Source organism: Nuphar pumila, chromosome 14 (genome assembly GCF_984573655.1).
Source record: "Nuphar pumila chromosome 14, dmNupPumi1.hap1.1, whole genome shotgun sequence".
Classification (NCBI taxonomy): domain Eukaryota; kingdom Viridiplantae; phylum Streptophyta; class Magnoliopsida; order Nymphaeales; family Nymphaeaceae; genus Nuphar; species Nuphar pumila.
Genome location: NC_143262.1, coordinates 86301983 through 86317500, shown reverse-complemented (window position 1 = coordinate 86317500; position 15518 = coordinate 86301983). Strand labels below are relative to the sequence as shown.

Genomic DNA, 15518 nt, shown 5'->3' with positions numbered 1-15518 from the left:
TTTCAAGCTGATTCAGGATAGAAAAAAAGACATTGCAACAGAAAACAAAAAGATAAATTTCACCCAGTAAACAAGGGGCAGAGTGCATTGACATGCTACACAATTAATCTTACAAATTTGATTGTTTGTTACAAATGGGTTCATATAAGTTATTTATGCCAGTTTCTTTTCTGGAGTTTTTTTCTGCCATTTTTATCACTGTTAGACTGTCATCAACTATGAATGTACATATTCTATAGAAAGTTTAATTTTCGTAGATCCAAGAGTTTGCATCTGTTTTTTAAGTACTTGCAATTTACGATGGCATTAACCTTTTCTTTTTTTTTCTTCTGTGTGTGCAATACGTTTTTCTTCATCATCATGTACCATACCTTAGCTATTCCCCTGTCTATTGATCACAAACCTAATAGGTCTGATGAACGACGTCGTATTGAAGATGCTGGAGGATTTATAATTTGGGCAGGTATATTATCTTGTTGACACGAAATTTCGTCTTGCATCCTAAGGTGTTGGCCACATATCTGAAGCTTTGCACTTCTCCCCTTTTTTTCTCCCATATGTTGTCATGGAATATCCTAGGAACATGGAGGGTTGGAGGTGTTCTTGCTGTTTCTCGAGCATTTGGAGATAGACTACTGAAACAATTTGTTGTTGCTGATCCAGAAATTAAGGTATTTTATTGGGTTTCTTTTCAGCTTAACATCGAGATTTTTCTAAAGTTTCCAGGATTATCTAAAATATGATTTGAGTGGATACGTTCTTGGACTTTATTTCTATAGATATATATGATTTTTAAATGTTGCAAATTGGTCAATTACATTCAATGAAAAACATTCCGTTTGTATGACTAAAGAATTCTATACTTTCCTGTTGTGACTAGAAAAGGTGGATAGCTTGCATGCACATGCACAAAAAAGCGAATCATCAATTTTATAACCAGCTTTATATCACAGATATTCCAAATTGCAGTATGAGTTGCTGTAAGGCAGTCAACGACAAATTGGAAGGAGTAAGGTGCATATTGTGTATCCTTCACTCAGCGACTCTGGTGGGCATCTTAATGTTCTAAGCAACAAGCTCTGTGGAGTATTTTGTCTTACTTGAAGCTAAAGATCCATCTTAGAGAAATTGATTAGTTAATGGTTTTAAGGAAAATAAAAAATAGACCCCTTTTAAACTATATGAAAATCATTCCTTGTATGTAAATTGTACTTAATCTAGAATCAAACCACCCAATGATAAGTTCCACATTTGCAAGTCTGGCTGAGTTTTGGGGGGGAAGGGACAGTTTGTCAATAAGTGCTGGTTTGCCTTCACCAAAGCAGGGTAACAAAATCGCAAATACAATGCCGTTGGAATCAATGTACTTTTCCAAGCATAACAAACAGTCTAAACCATAGGATCTTCTACAGAAGAGTACAATACAATAGCATCAACTACCTCAGCCCTCAAAGTATCCCTCTCTTCTTCCTCTTTAAAGCTTTGCTAGACTGGATGAGCATCCTATACAACTCAAAGTTATTTCTAAAGAAATAAGGAAACAAATGATTTTTCTCATTGAAGGCCCTGTTCGGATCTTATTTTATTTATTTTTTTACAAAAATATATTAAAGCACATCTTACAAAGAAGATACTTGGGGATGCTTACGTAAGGTCTTTAAGTGGTAAGTTGGTAGAGTTAGTAGATGTTATGTGTAGGAGAAATATTGATATTTTATGTCTACAAGAGACCAAATGGGTAGGTGAGAAAGCAAAAGTGATAGAACCTTGGGGATATAAGATTTGGTATACAAGAATAAATAGGAATATGAATGAAGTAGGGATTGTTATTAGTCGTGAGTTTATAGATAATGTAGTTGAGGTCCGTAGGAAGGGTGATAGGATTTTACTTATTAAATTAGTATTAGGTACGAATATTATTAATATTATTAGTGTTTATGCACCTCAAGTAGGTTTAGATGATTCCATTAAGCGTCAATTTTGGGAAGATTTAGACGGAGTAGTACAAGGGATATCTTATGGAGAAAAGCTTTTCATCGGCGGTGACTTTAATGGACATGTAGGCATTAGTAGGGATGAATTTGAGAGTATCCATGGAGGCTATGGTATAGGAGAAAGAAACAAAAGTGGAGAAAGGATTTTAGATTTTGTTTTGTCCTATGATATGATCTTAGCAAACACTTGGTTTAGGAAGAGGGAGTCTCACCTAGTAACATTTAAAAGTGGGGTTAATACGAGTCAGATAGATTTTTTCTTAGAAAGAGAGATAGGGGTTGTTGCATCGATTGTAAGGTTATACCGGGAGAAAGTGTAGCTACACAACATAAAGTCTTAATTTTAAATCTTAGAATTAGAAAATGCCGCAAAAGGGATAGACATATGATAGATTCTAGAATTATGTGGTGGGCACTGAAAGGAGCTAAACAAGAAATGTTTGTAAAACAGGTACTTAAGGAAGCTGATTGGTGTCTCGAGGAGGATTCAAAATCAATGTGGAACAAGATAGCGGGTGGCATGAAAAAGATGGCTAAGGCGGTATTGGGTGAGTCTAAAGGTGGTGCATCGCTAGGTAAGGATACATCATGGTGGAACAAGGATGTCAAATTAGCTATTAAGGTTAAAAGAGAGTGTTATAGAAATCTAAGTAAGAGTCGTGATAATGAGAATTTGGAGAAGTATATGATAGCAAAGAAGGAAGCAAAAAAAGTAGTTCGAAACGCGAGGGATAAGGTATATAAGGAGGTTTATGACAAGTTGGATACCAAAGAGGGCGAGAAGGATATTTATAGGCTTGCAAAGATGAGAGATAGGAAATCAAGGGATTTGGGTATGGTTAGATGTATTAAAGATGAAACGCAAAGGGTTTTAGTCAAAGATGAGGAGATTAAGGAGAGATGAAAAAATTATTTTGATAAGCTATTTAATGAAAGTCATGCTCAGGATCTTGCAGACTTCCATTCATTTTCATGAGATGAATCGTGACTTCATGCGCAAGATTCAAAAGAAAGAAATTGCAAGGCTTTGAAGAAAATGAAATCAAGAAGGGCAGTTGGCCCAGATGGTGTACCTATCGAGGCTTGTAAATGCTTGGGCGAGAAAGGTTTAGAATAGTTGAAAAATCTTTTTAACAAGATTTGGCGGACGAATAAGATGCCTAATGAGTGAAGGAAGAGTACTTTGGTGCCTCTATATAAGAATAATGGTGATATACAAGAATGCACAAACTATCGTGGTATAAAACTCACGAGTCATACTATGAAGCTTTGGGAGAGGGTGATTGAGTATAGGTTGAGGAAGGTTGTCATGATATCGGAGAATCAATTTAGTTTTATGCCTGAAAGATCAACTATGGAAGCTATGCATTTTCTTAGAAAACTTATTGAGAGATATAGAGAGATGAACAAATATTTGCATATAGTTTTTATTGATTTAGAGAAAGCATGCGGTAGAGTACCTAGGGATGTTCTCTGGTGGACAATGATGAAGAAAGGTGTTTCTCTCAAGTACATTAGTATAATTAAAGATATGTATGAAGGAGTAGTAACCAATGTTCGCACTTGTGGAGGGTTGACAACCAATTTTCCTATAACGGTTGGGTTACATCAAGGATCTTCATTAAGCCCTTTCCTATTTGCTATAGTGATGGATGAGCTTACGAGATCAATTCAAGAAAATGTGCCGTGGTGTATGTTGTTTGCTGATGATATTGTTTTGATTGATGAGTCTAGAGCTGGGGTTAATGCTAAGTTAGAATTATGGAGACAGACATTGGAAGCAAGAGGTTTTAAGTTGAGTAAGAGTAAGACAAAATATATGTTATGTCGGTTTAGTAAGCAACGAAGTAGTGATGGGAGTATAGTAAAGCTTGGTGAGCAAAAAATACCAGTGGATGATTGTTTTAAATATTTGGGATCTATCATTCAAAAGTATGAAGAAATTGATGGAAATGTAAATCATAGGATAAATGTTGGGTGAATGAAATGGAAAAGTGCAACTGGAGTGTTGTGCGATCGTAGAATGCCATTGCGGTTGAAGAAAAAGTTTTATAGGACGACAATTAGGCCCACTTTACTATATGGTACGGAATGTTGGGCTGCCAAGAGACATCATATTAAAAAAATGAGTGTAGCTGAGATGCGTATGCTTAGATGGATGTTTGGAAATACAATAAAAGATAAGATTCAGAACGAGGAGATACGTAAGAAGGTAGGCGTTGCATCCATTGAAAATAAGATGAGAGAGAATCGTTTACAGTGGTTTGGAGATATTCGGCGAATGCCTAATGATGCTCAAGTTAGAAGGATGGAGAAATGAGAAAATATATTAGTTAAAAGAGGTCGGGGTAGGCCTAAGAAGACTTGGATGGAGATGATAGGAAATGATATGAATGCTTTGAACCTCACCGAGGACATGACATTGGATAGAAATGATTGGAGGAGAATGATTCATGTGGAAGACCCAGAATGATTTTCTTTTTTGGTTCATATCGCCGACCCCAATTGTTTTGGGATGAAGGCGTAGTTGTTGTTACAAAGAAAATACTTGCATTTATTTTTAATCAAGTGTATGTTTGGATCACCAACTATTTGATCTAAAATGAAGAAAAAAAGATTAGTAGCGAGTAGTGGTATGGTGGTGGGGGTGATGATGGTGGTGGTTATGATACAGGTGATGGAGGTGGTAGTGGTGGCCGCGGTTGGTGGTGATGGTAGTTGTGATGGTGGTGGTAGTAGTGGTAGTGGTAAAGTAGCGGTGGTGATGGTTGTTGTGATTATGGTGGTAGCAGTGGAGAAGTGGTGGTGATGTTGGTGGAATGAAAAAAAATAAGTAGTTATAAAAAGAAACGTAGGTTCCCCTTTGTTTTGGAAAAAGGGGGTGATTTCTCATTAGATTTATAAAAATTTATTAAAAAATAAAGACAAAAGAACCAAACACCAAAACTTGCTACTTAAAATAAGTATAAATAGCAAAGAGCTTGCTATTTATAAACTCATTGGAACAGGGAGGGGGGAATCTGTAATGAGATATTGCGGAAATATAAAGAGTGCTTATAAGCACTTACAACAATGAATAAAAGAGACAATATCACAAGTCCACTAAGGGACAATACAAGCACAAGCCTTTAAGAAGGCAACAATATAAAAAGCCTCTTATTGAAAAGAGAGAGAGCTCTCAAGAATGAAAAATATACAAGGGGTTCACCCCTATTTATACAAGAAGGAGAGGAGAGAAAGGGAGGCCAAAGGCCTCAAAAGGAGAGCCCAAAAGGGGGCTCCCATGGAGTCGTTGGGAGCCCCCAACGGTCACATGACCGTTGGGGGCTCCAACGACTCTATGGTTGGAGCCCCTTTTGGTCCTTAAAAATTACAAAAATTAAATGTAAAAAATAAAAAAAGAAAAATACATTTTAACAAAAACCGAAAATAGTTGTTTTCTAAAACAACTATGTGAAATTACAAAAATACCCCTGTCGGGTATTGATGTAATATTATATATATACATATGTATATATATATATATGTATATATATATAAGAGGTACATTTTAACAGAATCTTCTCTAGCTTAAGTCATAATAAACTTTTTTGTAGATTTACTGTGATATTGGAAACTTCAGGTCAAATATTCTGGTCATGCTAATCTTTGCAAGAGTGCAGAGAAAAATTAAGTAAAATTGTAAATTAATGTCATATTTTTATGGCTATTTAGTCTCATGCATCAGGGATGGAGCCAAATGGAGTGTGGAGGGAATCTTCCCTCAACTTGCTTAAATTTTCCCTAGATGTGAGGGATTTTCAGTTTAAACTTGTGCCCCCTACCCCCACCCCCACCCCCACCCTTGAATAACCTAGTAATTCTTTTAATCTCATATGCATGCGAAGTGGCATTATGAAAATATAAAGAAAGAAACTTCCTTATTTAATCCAAATGTTACTCAAAACTTTTAGAAAAAATGAAACCAAGGGATTTTCAGTTTAAACTTGTGCCCCCACCCTCACCCTTGAGTAACCTAGTAATTTTTTTTATTATCATATGCATGCAAAGTGGCAATGTGAAAATATAAAAAAAGAAACTTCCTTATTTAATTCAAATGTTACTCAAATTTTTAGGAAAAATGAAAACATACTTTTGACTTAATCAGAGATATTTAACCATGCCCCAAGGGGGGGTTGGCGTAGTGGGGTGGGGCCTTGTCTGCTAGACGGGCAGTCAAGGTTCGAGTCTCATGGGCATCACCCCTCTGCTCAAGCCAATGCGTAGCATAGGCCCCGGGGCAGGGGTCCTAGCCTTGGAGTTTTACACTGCCGGCATGATGACCATAGGTATGGCAGGCTGAGCCAGCATGACCAGGTCTTCAGTTCGGGTGCGGTTTCTTCGGGTTATAGATTAAAAGAAAAGAGATATTTAACCATACTTAAATACTGAATTTTCATAATTTTCACTTTATAAAGGACTCTCTCTCTCAAATAGTCCTGATACAGCATAGATTGTGCACCCTCACCCCCCTATGGGGGCAGTGTGATTCAGTATGTAGCTGTGCTACCAAACCTGGATTAAACTACTTGTTTCTAACTGTCTAGAATTATTCAAAGAGTTCAAGTATTAACATTAAATTAGTAAACGCCATTGTATTTAGTAACCTTATTTAAGGAATTTATCATTGTTCTTATCTAAATGGTGCAAAAAAATTCTACCAATCTGATATCCACATTCACTTGAAAAAGGCAGACCATCTGAAGGTACAAGGTGATTTGACTTTGCAATCATTCAGGATTATTGTTCATCAGCATGTTATATGAAATGACATTTTACATCCTTTTGTATTTTAACTTATTTTTGTTGTGGACTTATGCATGTATTTGACTATGGACATTATTATTAATTTAAATTATGAACTGTCTTTGAACTTTGACATACTCAGGAAGAAGACATCAGTGATGTTGAATTCCTTATTCTTGCAAGTGATGGCCTCTGGAATGTTATGTCCAATGAGGTAATGATTTCCGTTTCTTTCTTCTAGATGCTATATTTTGCTATCATTGGAGATGTAAGCTTCAACTTTATCAGCTTCATATGTTATCTGCATTTGACCAGATTTTAATGCTGATAAGATTCCTTTTCTCTACCTGGGGGACTTGAATTCTGTTATTATTTATCTAGCTAAGTTATCACTGAGCTAGGATAGTGTAATTGTGATTTCTCTCTCTCTCTCTCTCATTTATCAGCACTGTGGAACCTGAGATATTTTGTTTGTGATGCTGCAAGTATAATAATCATTACTTTCTCAGGATCTATGTTTTTCTTAGACTCACCTAAAATAAATAAATAAAAAATATGCACACACACACACACACACACACACACACACACACACACACACACACACACACACACACACACCTGACCTCATGAGCCTGCGATCATGGGAAAAAGTTAAATGATGATTGTCTATGTATGGTAACAGGTCAGATTTTAGGCAACCACACCTGCTAACAACCTCATCATAGTCTGATATATGCTGCCTCAAATGGGTCCAACAAGCTAAATGAGTTGTATCCATGTGTCTAGGGGTGCACACCAGAGCTCAGACTCAAAAAGCTCAGCTCGAATCTAGACGAGCTTCAAAGGCTGTGTACAAACTCGGCTCGAGTTCAAGCTCGGGCCTGGCTCAGCTTGGCTCGAGCCACACTAACTTGCATTTAAAAAAAAAAGAATTTATTTTGTACAAGGCAGGATTTGAACCCAAGAGATCACACATGAATGGCAAACACGATACTCACTTAGCTAAAGGTAAGTTTTATGAATAATAGTCAGAAAAAATTCTACATATCCTAAAACTAGTCTCCATATGTCTCTATTAGCCGAGCTTAATCGGGCTAATCGAGCTTAATCAAGCTCAAACGCCTGATCAAGCTCGGCTCGTTTAATTACTCAGATGAGCCCGAGTCGGGTTTAAACGAGTCGAGCCTGAGCCGAGCTCGAGCTAGCTTGGCTCATTGTGCAGCCCTACATGCGTCATTATCATCATTACTCCTTATCCCAACTACAAGGGGTCAGCTTATGCATCATTTTTTCCTACCTAGTGCTAAATCCTATGTCATTTAACACTTAACAGTCTTTATCTCCCTTCTTACAACCTCTCTCTAAGCTTTTATTGGCCTTGAGTCAGATCCATGATCCAAGTAATAAACAGACCTGATGGGTTTGGATGTTTATAAAGAGGTTCGACTTAGATTCATACATTTTCTTCCATTACCTGATTAAACTGAGTTTGGTTTAGTAGCCCACATCCAATCAGACCATACCAGGGTACACTACATGCACCTTGAAGTTGGATCCGGTCTAGACCTGACAGACTTTGGCTTAAGTCTGATCTGTTGACAGCCCACTGCATTCTTATGGCCAAGGTTGTAAAAATCTTATTGTAACCTGTATCAGCCGGGCTCAAAATAAGATATGTATTGTATTGTAAAAAAAACATATTTTTTCAATGAAAAATCTAAAAAAAAATCCAAAAAAATCATAGAATGCAAGAAAAAATAATTTTAAGCAATAAGATTAATTGAATATAGATATGTCATTAAACATTCAATTAAACATAGATGTCAAAATCAACTAAATATAAATTTCATTACACAAAAATACAAAGCAACATCAGTCATCTTCATTATCAAATATCTATGATCGTCAATAACCTCACAGTATTACCGTTCTGGGTCATCAGCATGTGGGGGACTTTCAGCCATTAGTAAATCTAATCACCACAAGTACAATCAATTAAGAAAAAATATCACTACATATAAAAGCCAAAAGGCTTTCATAACTTATTATAAAAGTTACAATTATATTTTTTAGTTACAAGATTCCATGTGGCATAAAAGCTAAAGTTGAGAAACATAAATAAATAAGTATATATATACAGGGAAGGGAGACCATCTAACCAAAGGAAGGTCCAAAATCTACAACTGATGATAATCGATGACATTCCTTCTCTAACGATCGAGTTCTTTATCGATCGGACTTTATATATTGGATTTTTATCATTCATTTAGTGAGCAACATGTTTTGGATTATAAATTTTTGATGTTTATATGCACTTTTGACAACAACAACAACAACAACAACTACGCCTTCATCCCAAAACAATTGGGGTCAGCGATATGAACCAAAAAAGAAATTCATTTTGGGTCTTCCACATGAATCCTTTTCCTCCAATCATTTCTATCCAACGCCATGTCCTCGGTGAGGTTCAAAGCATTCATATCCTTTCCTATCATCTCCATCCAAGTCTTCCTAGGCCTACCCCGACCTCTTTTAACTAATATATTTTCCCATTTCTCCAACCTTCTAACTGGAGCATCATTAGGCCTTCGCCGAATATGTCCAAACCACCGTAAATGATTCTCTCGCATCTTATTTTCAATGGGTGCAACACCTACCTTCTTATTTTCAATGTGTCCAAACCACTTTTGAAAGCACTAAAAATCAGAGTTACCAGTCGAGGAAGCGGGAAGCGAGGCACTTTAAAAAATTTCGGAAGCGGGGAAGCGTGGGACCACTTAGAAGAAAATTCCGAACCGTCTCGGAAGCGACCTAGAAAGCGAACCAAAAGCGAGGGGGAAGCGAAAAAATGGAAAAAATGGGGGAAGCGAGGGGGAAGCGCGCTTCCCATAAAAGAGAAACACGCTTCCCATAAAAGGGGGATGCTTCCCCTCATGCTTCGGAAGCGCGACGTTTCGCGCTTCCGAAGCGCGCTTCCCCTTTTACCTAGGCGCTTCCGGTAACTCTGCTAAAAATCAATAGCGCACAATACTTTTGTATTGTAAAGTTTTAAATGCATTGTGAGCCATCAATTTGTCACATTTTGAAAAGCATGCCTATATGTCGTAAAGTCTTTGTTAAAACATATTTCTTACTAAATAAATTATAAAGAATAAATATATGAGGTCCGATCGATGAGATACTCAGGCATTGGAGGAGGGTCGCCTGATCATCGTTGGTTGTAGATTTTGGACCTTCCTTTGGTTGGATGGTCCCCATTCCCTATATATATGCCATAATATTAGACTTCAACTCAATGATTTTTACCGTTTATTGTAACATTTAGTAGCTTGAAATGGTGATGGATCATCTTCATCTTTTGAATCAAGGATCACATTTGGCAAATTTTCTCCAACGAATGTTGCATGTACTTGTGTTTTTCTTTTATCATCTTCTATAAAACTAGTAAAAATCTCAACACTAATATCAAATGTAATGCGATGGGTGTAATGAAGTGCCAAATAAGAGGAGTGATATCTCCAAGAGCAAACAAGAGAGCACGCACATACACAAATAGCCACTAATGGGCAAGATTACAACAATACCACAAAAGTGGCAAAACACCTAAAAGAAGAGGAAAAAAATATATTCCACTCAAGAAGGCTTCAAAGAAGCGTAAAGAATACATGGGGCCAAGCCCCTTATTTATACACATAAAGGGACCCAAGGAGGGGCTCCCATAGAGTCGTTGGAGCCCCTCCAACAGTCATATATATTAGAGAGTAGTTGCATACACCGATCCTGGCCTACTGCTGCCTACGGGGCTTTTGAATGGTTCTTTTCCATGTTTTTCTTGAGTCTGACCATACAGATGTGTTCTACGTGTTTGATTTTATAGGAATGCCCTCTTGCATTATTCAATTCCGACGTGTAGGTAGTTTTTTATAAGGTTTGAAAATCGCTGGTGTAAATTTTTTATAAATATCATAAATATTCAAGACTTAAAAAATCATGTTTTTTTTTATAAAAAAAACACTATCCAAGTGTTGTTTCCTAGCAAATTGACCATGCCGAATGTATCAGTGTGGTCAAATTTGAGAAAAACACAGTAGGTTGCTGTAGGCACCTAAGTTCGTAAGCAGCTACTCCCTTCTCTCTCTCTCTATATAGTCTTATTTTACACATACAAATTTACACCAATAAAATAAATACAATGATCATCAATTTATCATCACCCGAACCTAGATGCACAGAGTTGGAAGAGGAAGAACATGAGAGAGAGAGGTGCTTCGTTGGATACAAGTCGGAGAGAGCTTGTGCTAAGGAGGAATAACGTACTACTTCTATCCATGTGAGGAGGAAAGAAACGTCTGTACTCAGCTACAAAGTTCATTTTGTACACTGCACGAGGTTCCATTTTTCTCTCGAAAGAGTCATGCTGAGGAGGAGAGCGTCAGAAGAGGAGTGCAGAGGGGAGGAGCAAGGAGGAGAAGAGCGTAAGGAGGAGGGGGGGAATCGTGCCCTAACCCTCCTTTTGGTGTGTGTTTTAAACTTTTTTAATACTAGAAAAAGGACAAAAATGGACTCAGTCAACATTGACTGAGTCCATTTTTGGACCTCGGGTGCAGGTTGACTGCACCCATGATGTGTTGACTGCACCCAATGCGGTGGGACCCACATCTTGCGGCACCAGGTGCTGCACACCCACACCTGCACACTCAGGGTGCATCAGGCTATATGAAGAGTCCGTGACAGTTTTGTATTGGTATCTGAGAGTTGTTCCATTTTTTGTTCATTGTAGTGCTTCTTGGAGAGTTTAAGACTGTTTCAGGCTTACCATTTCATTATACATGAAATTCTGCTTCTTTTCTAATGGATGGCCACTGCTTGAGCTTCTCAAACCATTTTGTCTCTCGTCTTAATACTCTGACATTCATATTTGCATTACATGTTCATTTCCCATCTTTATGTTTACATTATGCATATGCTTGGCTTCCATTGTACCAGAAGCACTTTGCTGAAGTGATTTATTATTATTTGCATCATGTAAATGTCCAGGCATATAAAAGCATATTTAAGTGGGTTCTTCGATACTGGTACATTTATTTCAGGAAGTAAGCACTGAGCAACATTTTAAATTTGTCTAATATCATACATCTGTGACTGTTATTTTTGTAAATACATTCATGCCCATGGGCTGAAAATATAAGTTATTGCAGCTTACAGTTTGACATGCATCAGAAACTTAGACACCATGCACAATGCTGCCTTGATCATTTATGAAAACAAACTTCTCATGTCGAGCTTCAAAACATTGTTAGGGGTGTTCAACAGTTTTATTTAGTTGGCTTTCTTGGCTTTAATTCATTAAAGTTCCATTTTTAGACAATCTATAATCATGAGTTCACAACTTCATATTATTCGCAATGTTAAACTGTATTTGAGATCACTTTTTTGCTTTGTTTTTTTATTTTTTAATTCAATCTTTCTTTTCACATACAAGCATCTATGCTTTCAACATTTAGAGAAGCATATTAGCACAAACTTTAATTAGCTCTCATCCTGCTATTATCCTAACCAGGATTCAGTGACCATAGTGCGGGGTATATCAGAAGCTGAAACAGCTGCAAGAAAACTCATAGAAGAAGCCTTTGCCCGGGGGAGTACTGACAATATCACTTGCATTGTTGTTCGTTTCAGTTGCCAATAAAGCTGTTGGAATATAAGGTTGGTTGCTTTTAACAAAGTTTACGTGGGATTAGCTTGTTGCTAAGATGGAGATTGAATGGATGAATATTCATCAGACTTCCTATGTATTGTAACCAGTTTGGTTGTATCCAAGCCTTAGTTGTCAAAAGCGCTAGGTGGAGCCTAGGCAGTGAACCCATAAAAAGACTAGGTGGGACTAGGCGGACTAGTCGTTACCCCAAATAAAAAAAATTAAAGAGCACACAAAATATGTAAAGCTGCTAAAATTAATAACAAACATGTATACAACATAAAATCAATCAACAATGAGCAATAGACAAAACATAACATGTCGTGTAATGCAATTATATTAAATAATCTTCTAAAAAAATAAATAATAAATAAACAATTGAATACACAAACCATACAACTAACAATGTGAATGGACAATATACAAAAAATAAAATCATGTATACAAAAAACTTAACAAGTCAACAATAGACATAATATAAGCAATAGATAAATAAGAAGAAAAATTGAACAATTGAATAAACAAACCATGCAACTGACAATCTGCTAAAAAAAACTATGAATAAATGATCAATTGAATGACCAAACCATACAACTAAAAATGTGAATAAACAATGTAAAAAAATAAAATTCTGTATACAAAAAAATTAACAATAGACATAATATAAACAATAGAAAAATAAGAAGGAATGAACAATTGAATAAACAATCCATACAACTAATAAAAGGCAAGTAGACAACTACATAATTTAAATTTTAAACACAATTAAAACCTAAACAATATTAAGTTCACATCCAAGTCATACTAAATAGTCATAAGTTATAATTAAACTATTGAGAGTTCATGACAACTAAAAACGTCACATGTAACCAATGTCTTATATGCAAATCTTCATCTTTAAAGTCTAAACTATGAAGATCCTATTTTTTATAGGCAAAAAATTAGGACAGAAATTCCCCATTGTTGCATTCAACTGTCGTGCCACCATCTCTTTATATTCGCGTTTTTTTTGGCAAGTAAAGTTGACTGAGCTTGTCACGACATGAGTCATCATCTTCAGAATCTGGAACAATCGTTGAAATGTCTTCTTCTTTGCAATTTTGCAACCTTTTTTTTCTTTTAATCCATTCTAGCTTAAAAATAACATCACAAAGATGATATATATATATATATATATATATATATATATATATATATATATATATATATATATATATATATATATATATATATAAATTTTTTTGAAAGGCAAGCTGGGGTTAGTCAGGCCCCTACCAGTTATACAACGATATGATTGGGATTTGAACTTGCAACATCATAACACCTTAGTTGCATGCACTGTTTTAGTCATTTATCTATTATCCAGAACTGGGCACCATATTATAAGATGTCTTACTATAGTTTTATAAAAGCATTATTTCAATAATATTGGTTGCGGAAATCCTATAATATAATCTTTTAAGTGTTATTAATTTGTACCATTGTGGTGTTTTAAATTGGAGAATGTCACGTACATCTTTAAATTAATCCGACCAATGCCATGCACCATGTGTAAATTTGTACTGCTTTTCTAGAATCACTTTTTAGATCATAGCTGGCAATCAGGGCCCCTAAATTTGGCACAAAAGGACATGGCCAACTGGTGATTTTCTATGACAAGTCATATACACATGCACGCATGAACAAATGCAACTTTGCAGACACACTCCGGCACACATCTCCTGTCCTACATTGCTGCATATATGATACTGGTTGTTTTAGCAATTAGTTAATCTGCAATTTTGGTTGTGCATGCACAAGCAGGGGTGTGCACATTTCTTGTTCTATATATATGACACTGCTTGTTCTAGCAGCAAGTTAATCCGCAATCTTGGTTGCTTTAGTTTCAACAGGTATTGAACTCCCTTTGTCTGGATTCAAGCTGACTCATCTGCAAAAAGTTATTGCCAATTTGGATTCTTGGATATCTGCAAGTCATGCTAATTCAAACTGGAGGGCTGCTTTTCTATTCCTTTCATTTTCAGCGGCTTCCAATCAGTTCTTGTTCTTGGTACTGGAAAAAGTAATTTCAGTGTTTGATTACTGCATTCGAAAATGGCTATACCATTTTTTGTTCTCGGAATCCTGCTCTCTTTAATTTATAAAAGAAAAGGGCATCAAAAGAAGATCATGATTCAAGAATCTTGTTCTAGTTGTGTAGCAAATGAGAAGTGCAATTGAAGTTTAACATTCGTTAATTTGTACGAACTTGTTTCATTCTACTTACCTGAACAATTGAACTGTTTTAACGTTCATTAGTTTGTAAGCTGCAAATTTTTGCCGGAGGGAGAGAGAGAGAGAGACTTTGACTAACGCACCTGGGTGGACGTAGATGCAATGCAGATGAAGTTTCAGCACTTCATAGGTTTTGGGTATGAGGGACACGACACGACATGTTGGCACACCACGTCACACGTCAATCATCATGATGTGTCCAATGCATTTTATAATTGTGTATATTTGTATTTAATTATTAATAAAAAAACACTCGTATATTATAACTGTTAAAAAAATTATATTAGATATTTAAGAAGTACCTGTTGCCATGTTATACTTTTTGTACTAATCATGTATTGGTATCTGGAACCCATATCGTGTCCGTTTTTATATCTATATCCATGTGACAGCCCATAACGGAGCCAAAAACAATTTTATGAGTAGTTTGTGTTGATGGTTAGTTGACACCCACCTGGGTCGCTAGAGTGGCAGCAGGCCTGGGGAAAAGGTGCTGACCCCTTTGTTTCAGGCTCGACTCCAATCGGGTGTCGGTGCCTTTAACTGACGGACTCTGTAAGGGTTCGAGTGTTGGTGTGCGGAGGCGGGCTATTAAGTGACGTGGGTTCCTTGTCATAAAAAAAAGTTGTTTGTGTTGCTGATCAGTGGATTCATGAATCATGCTGCAACTAACATTCATGAAGTGGATATTTATGGAATCATTGTAAACATGGAGGACATTTTATGTTTGGGAGATTGTTTAGGGCTTTTTTGGAATCTAGGAA

At 36.4% G+C, this 15518-nt stretch overlaps 1 protein-coding gene across 1 annotated transcript in view; it reads left to right on the top strand.

Annotated features, from left to right (window-relative positions):
- Positions 1 to 14723, top strand: part of LOC149817235 (putative protein phosphatase 2C 11) — a 39237-nt gene extending 24514 nt beyond the window's left edge. Inside the window, exons 5-9 of the mRNA XM_089986798.1 lie at positions 377 to 463; positions 580 to 671; positions 6922 to 6993; positions 12343 to 12488; positions 14364 to 14723. Coding sequence (XP_089842924.1) covers positions 377 to 463; positions 580 to 671; positions 6922 to 6993; positions 12343 to 12471 — 380 coding nt within the window. The 3' untranslated portion in view covers positions 12472 to 12488; positions 14364 to 14723. The remainder of the gene's footprint in view (positions 1 to 376; positions 464 to 579; positions 672 to 6921; positions 6994 to 12342; positions 12489 to 14363) is intronic.
- The last annotated feature ends 795 nt before the right edge of the window (positions 14724 to 15518 follow it).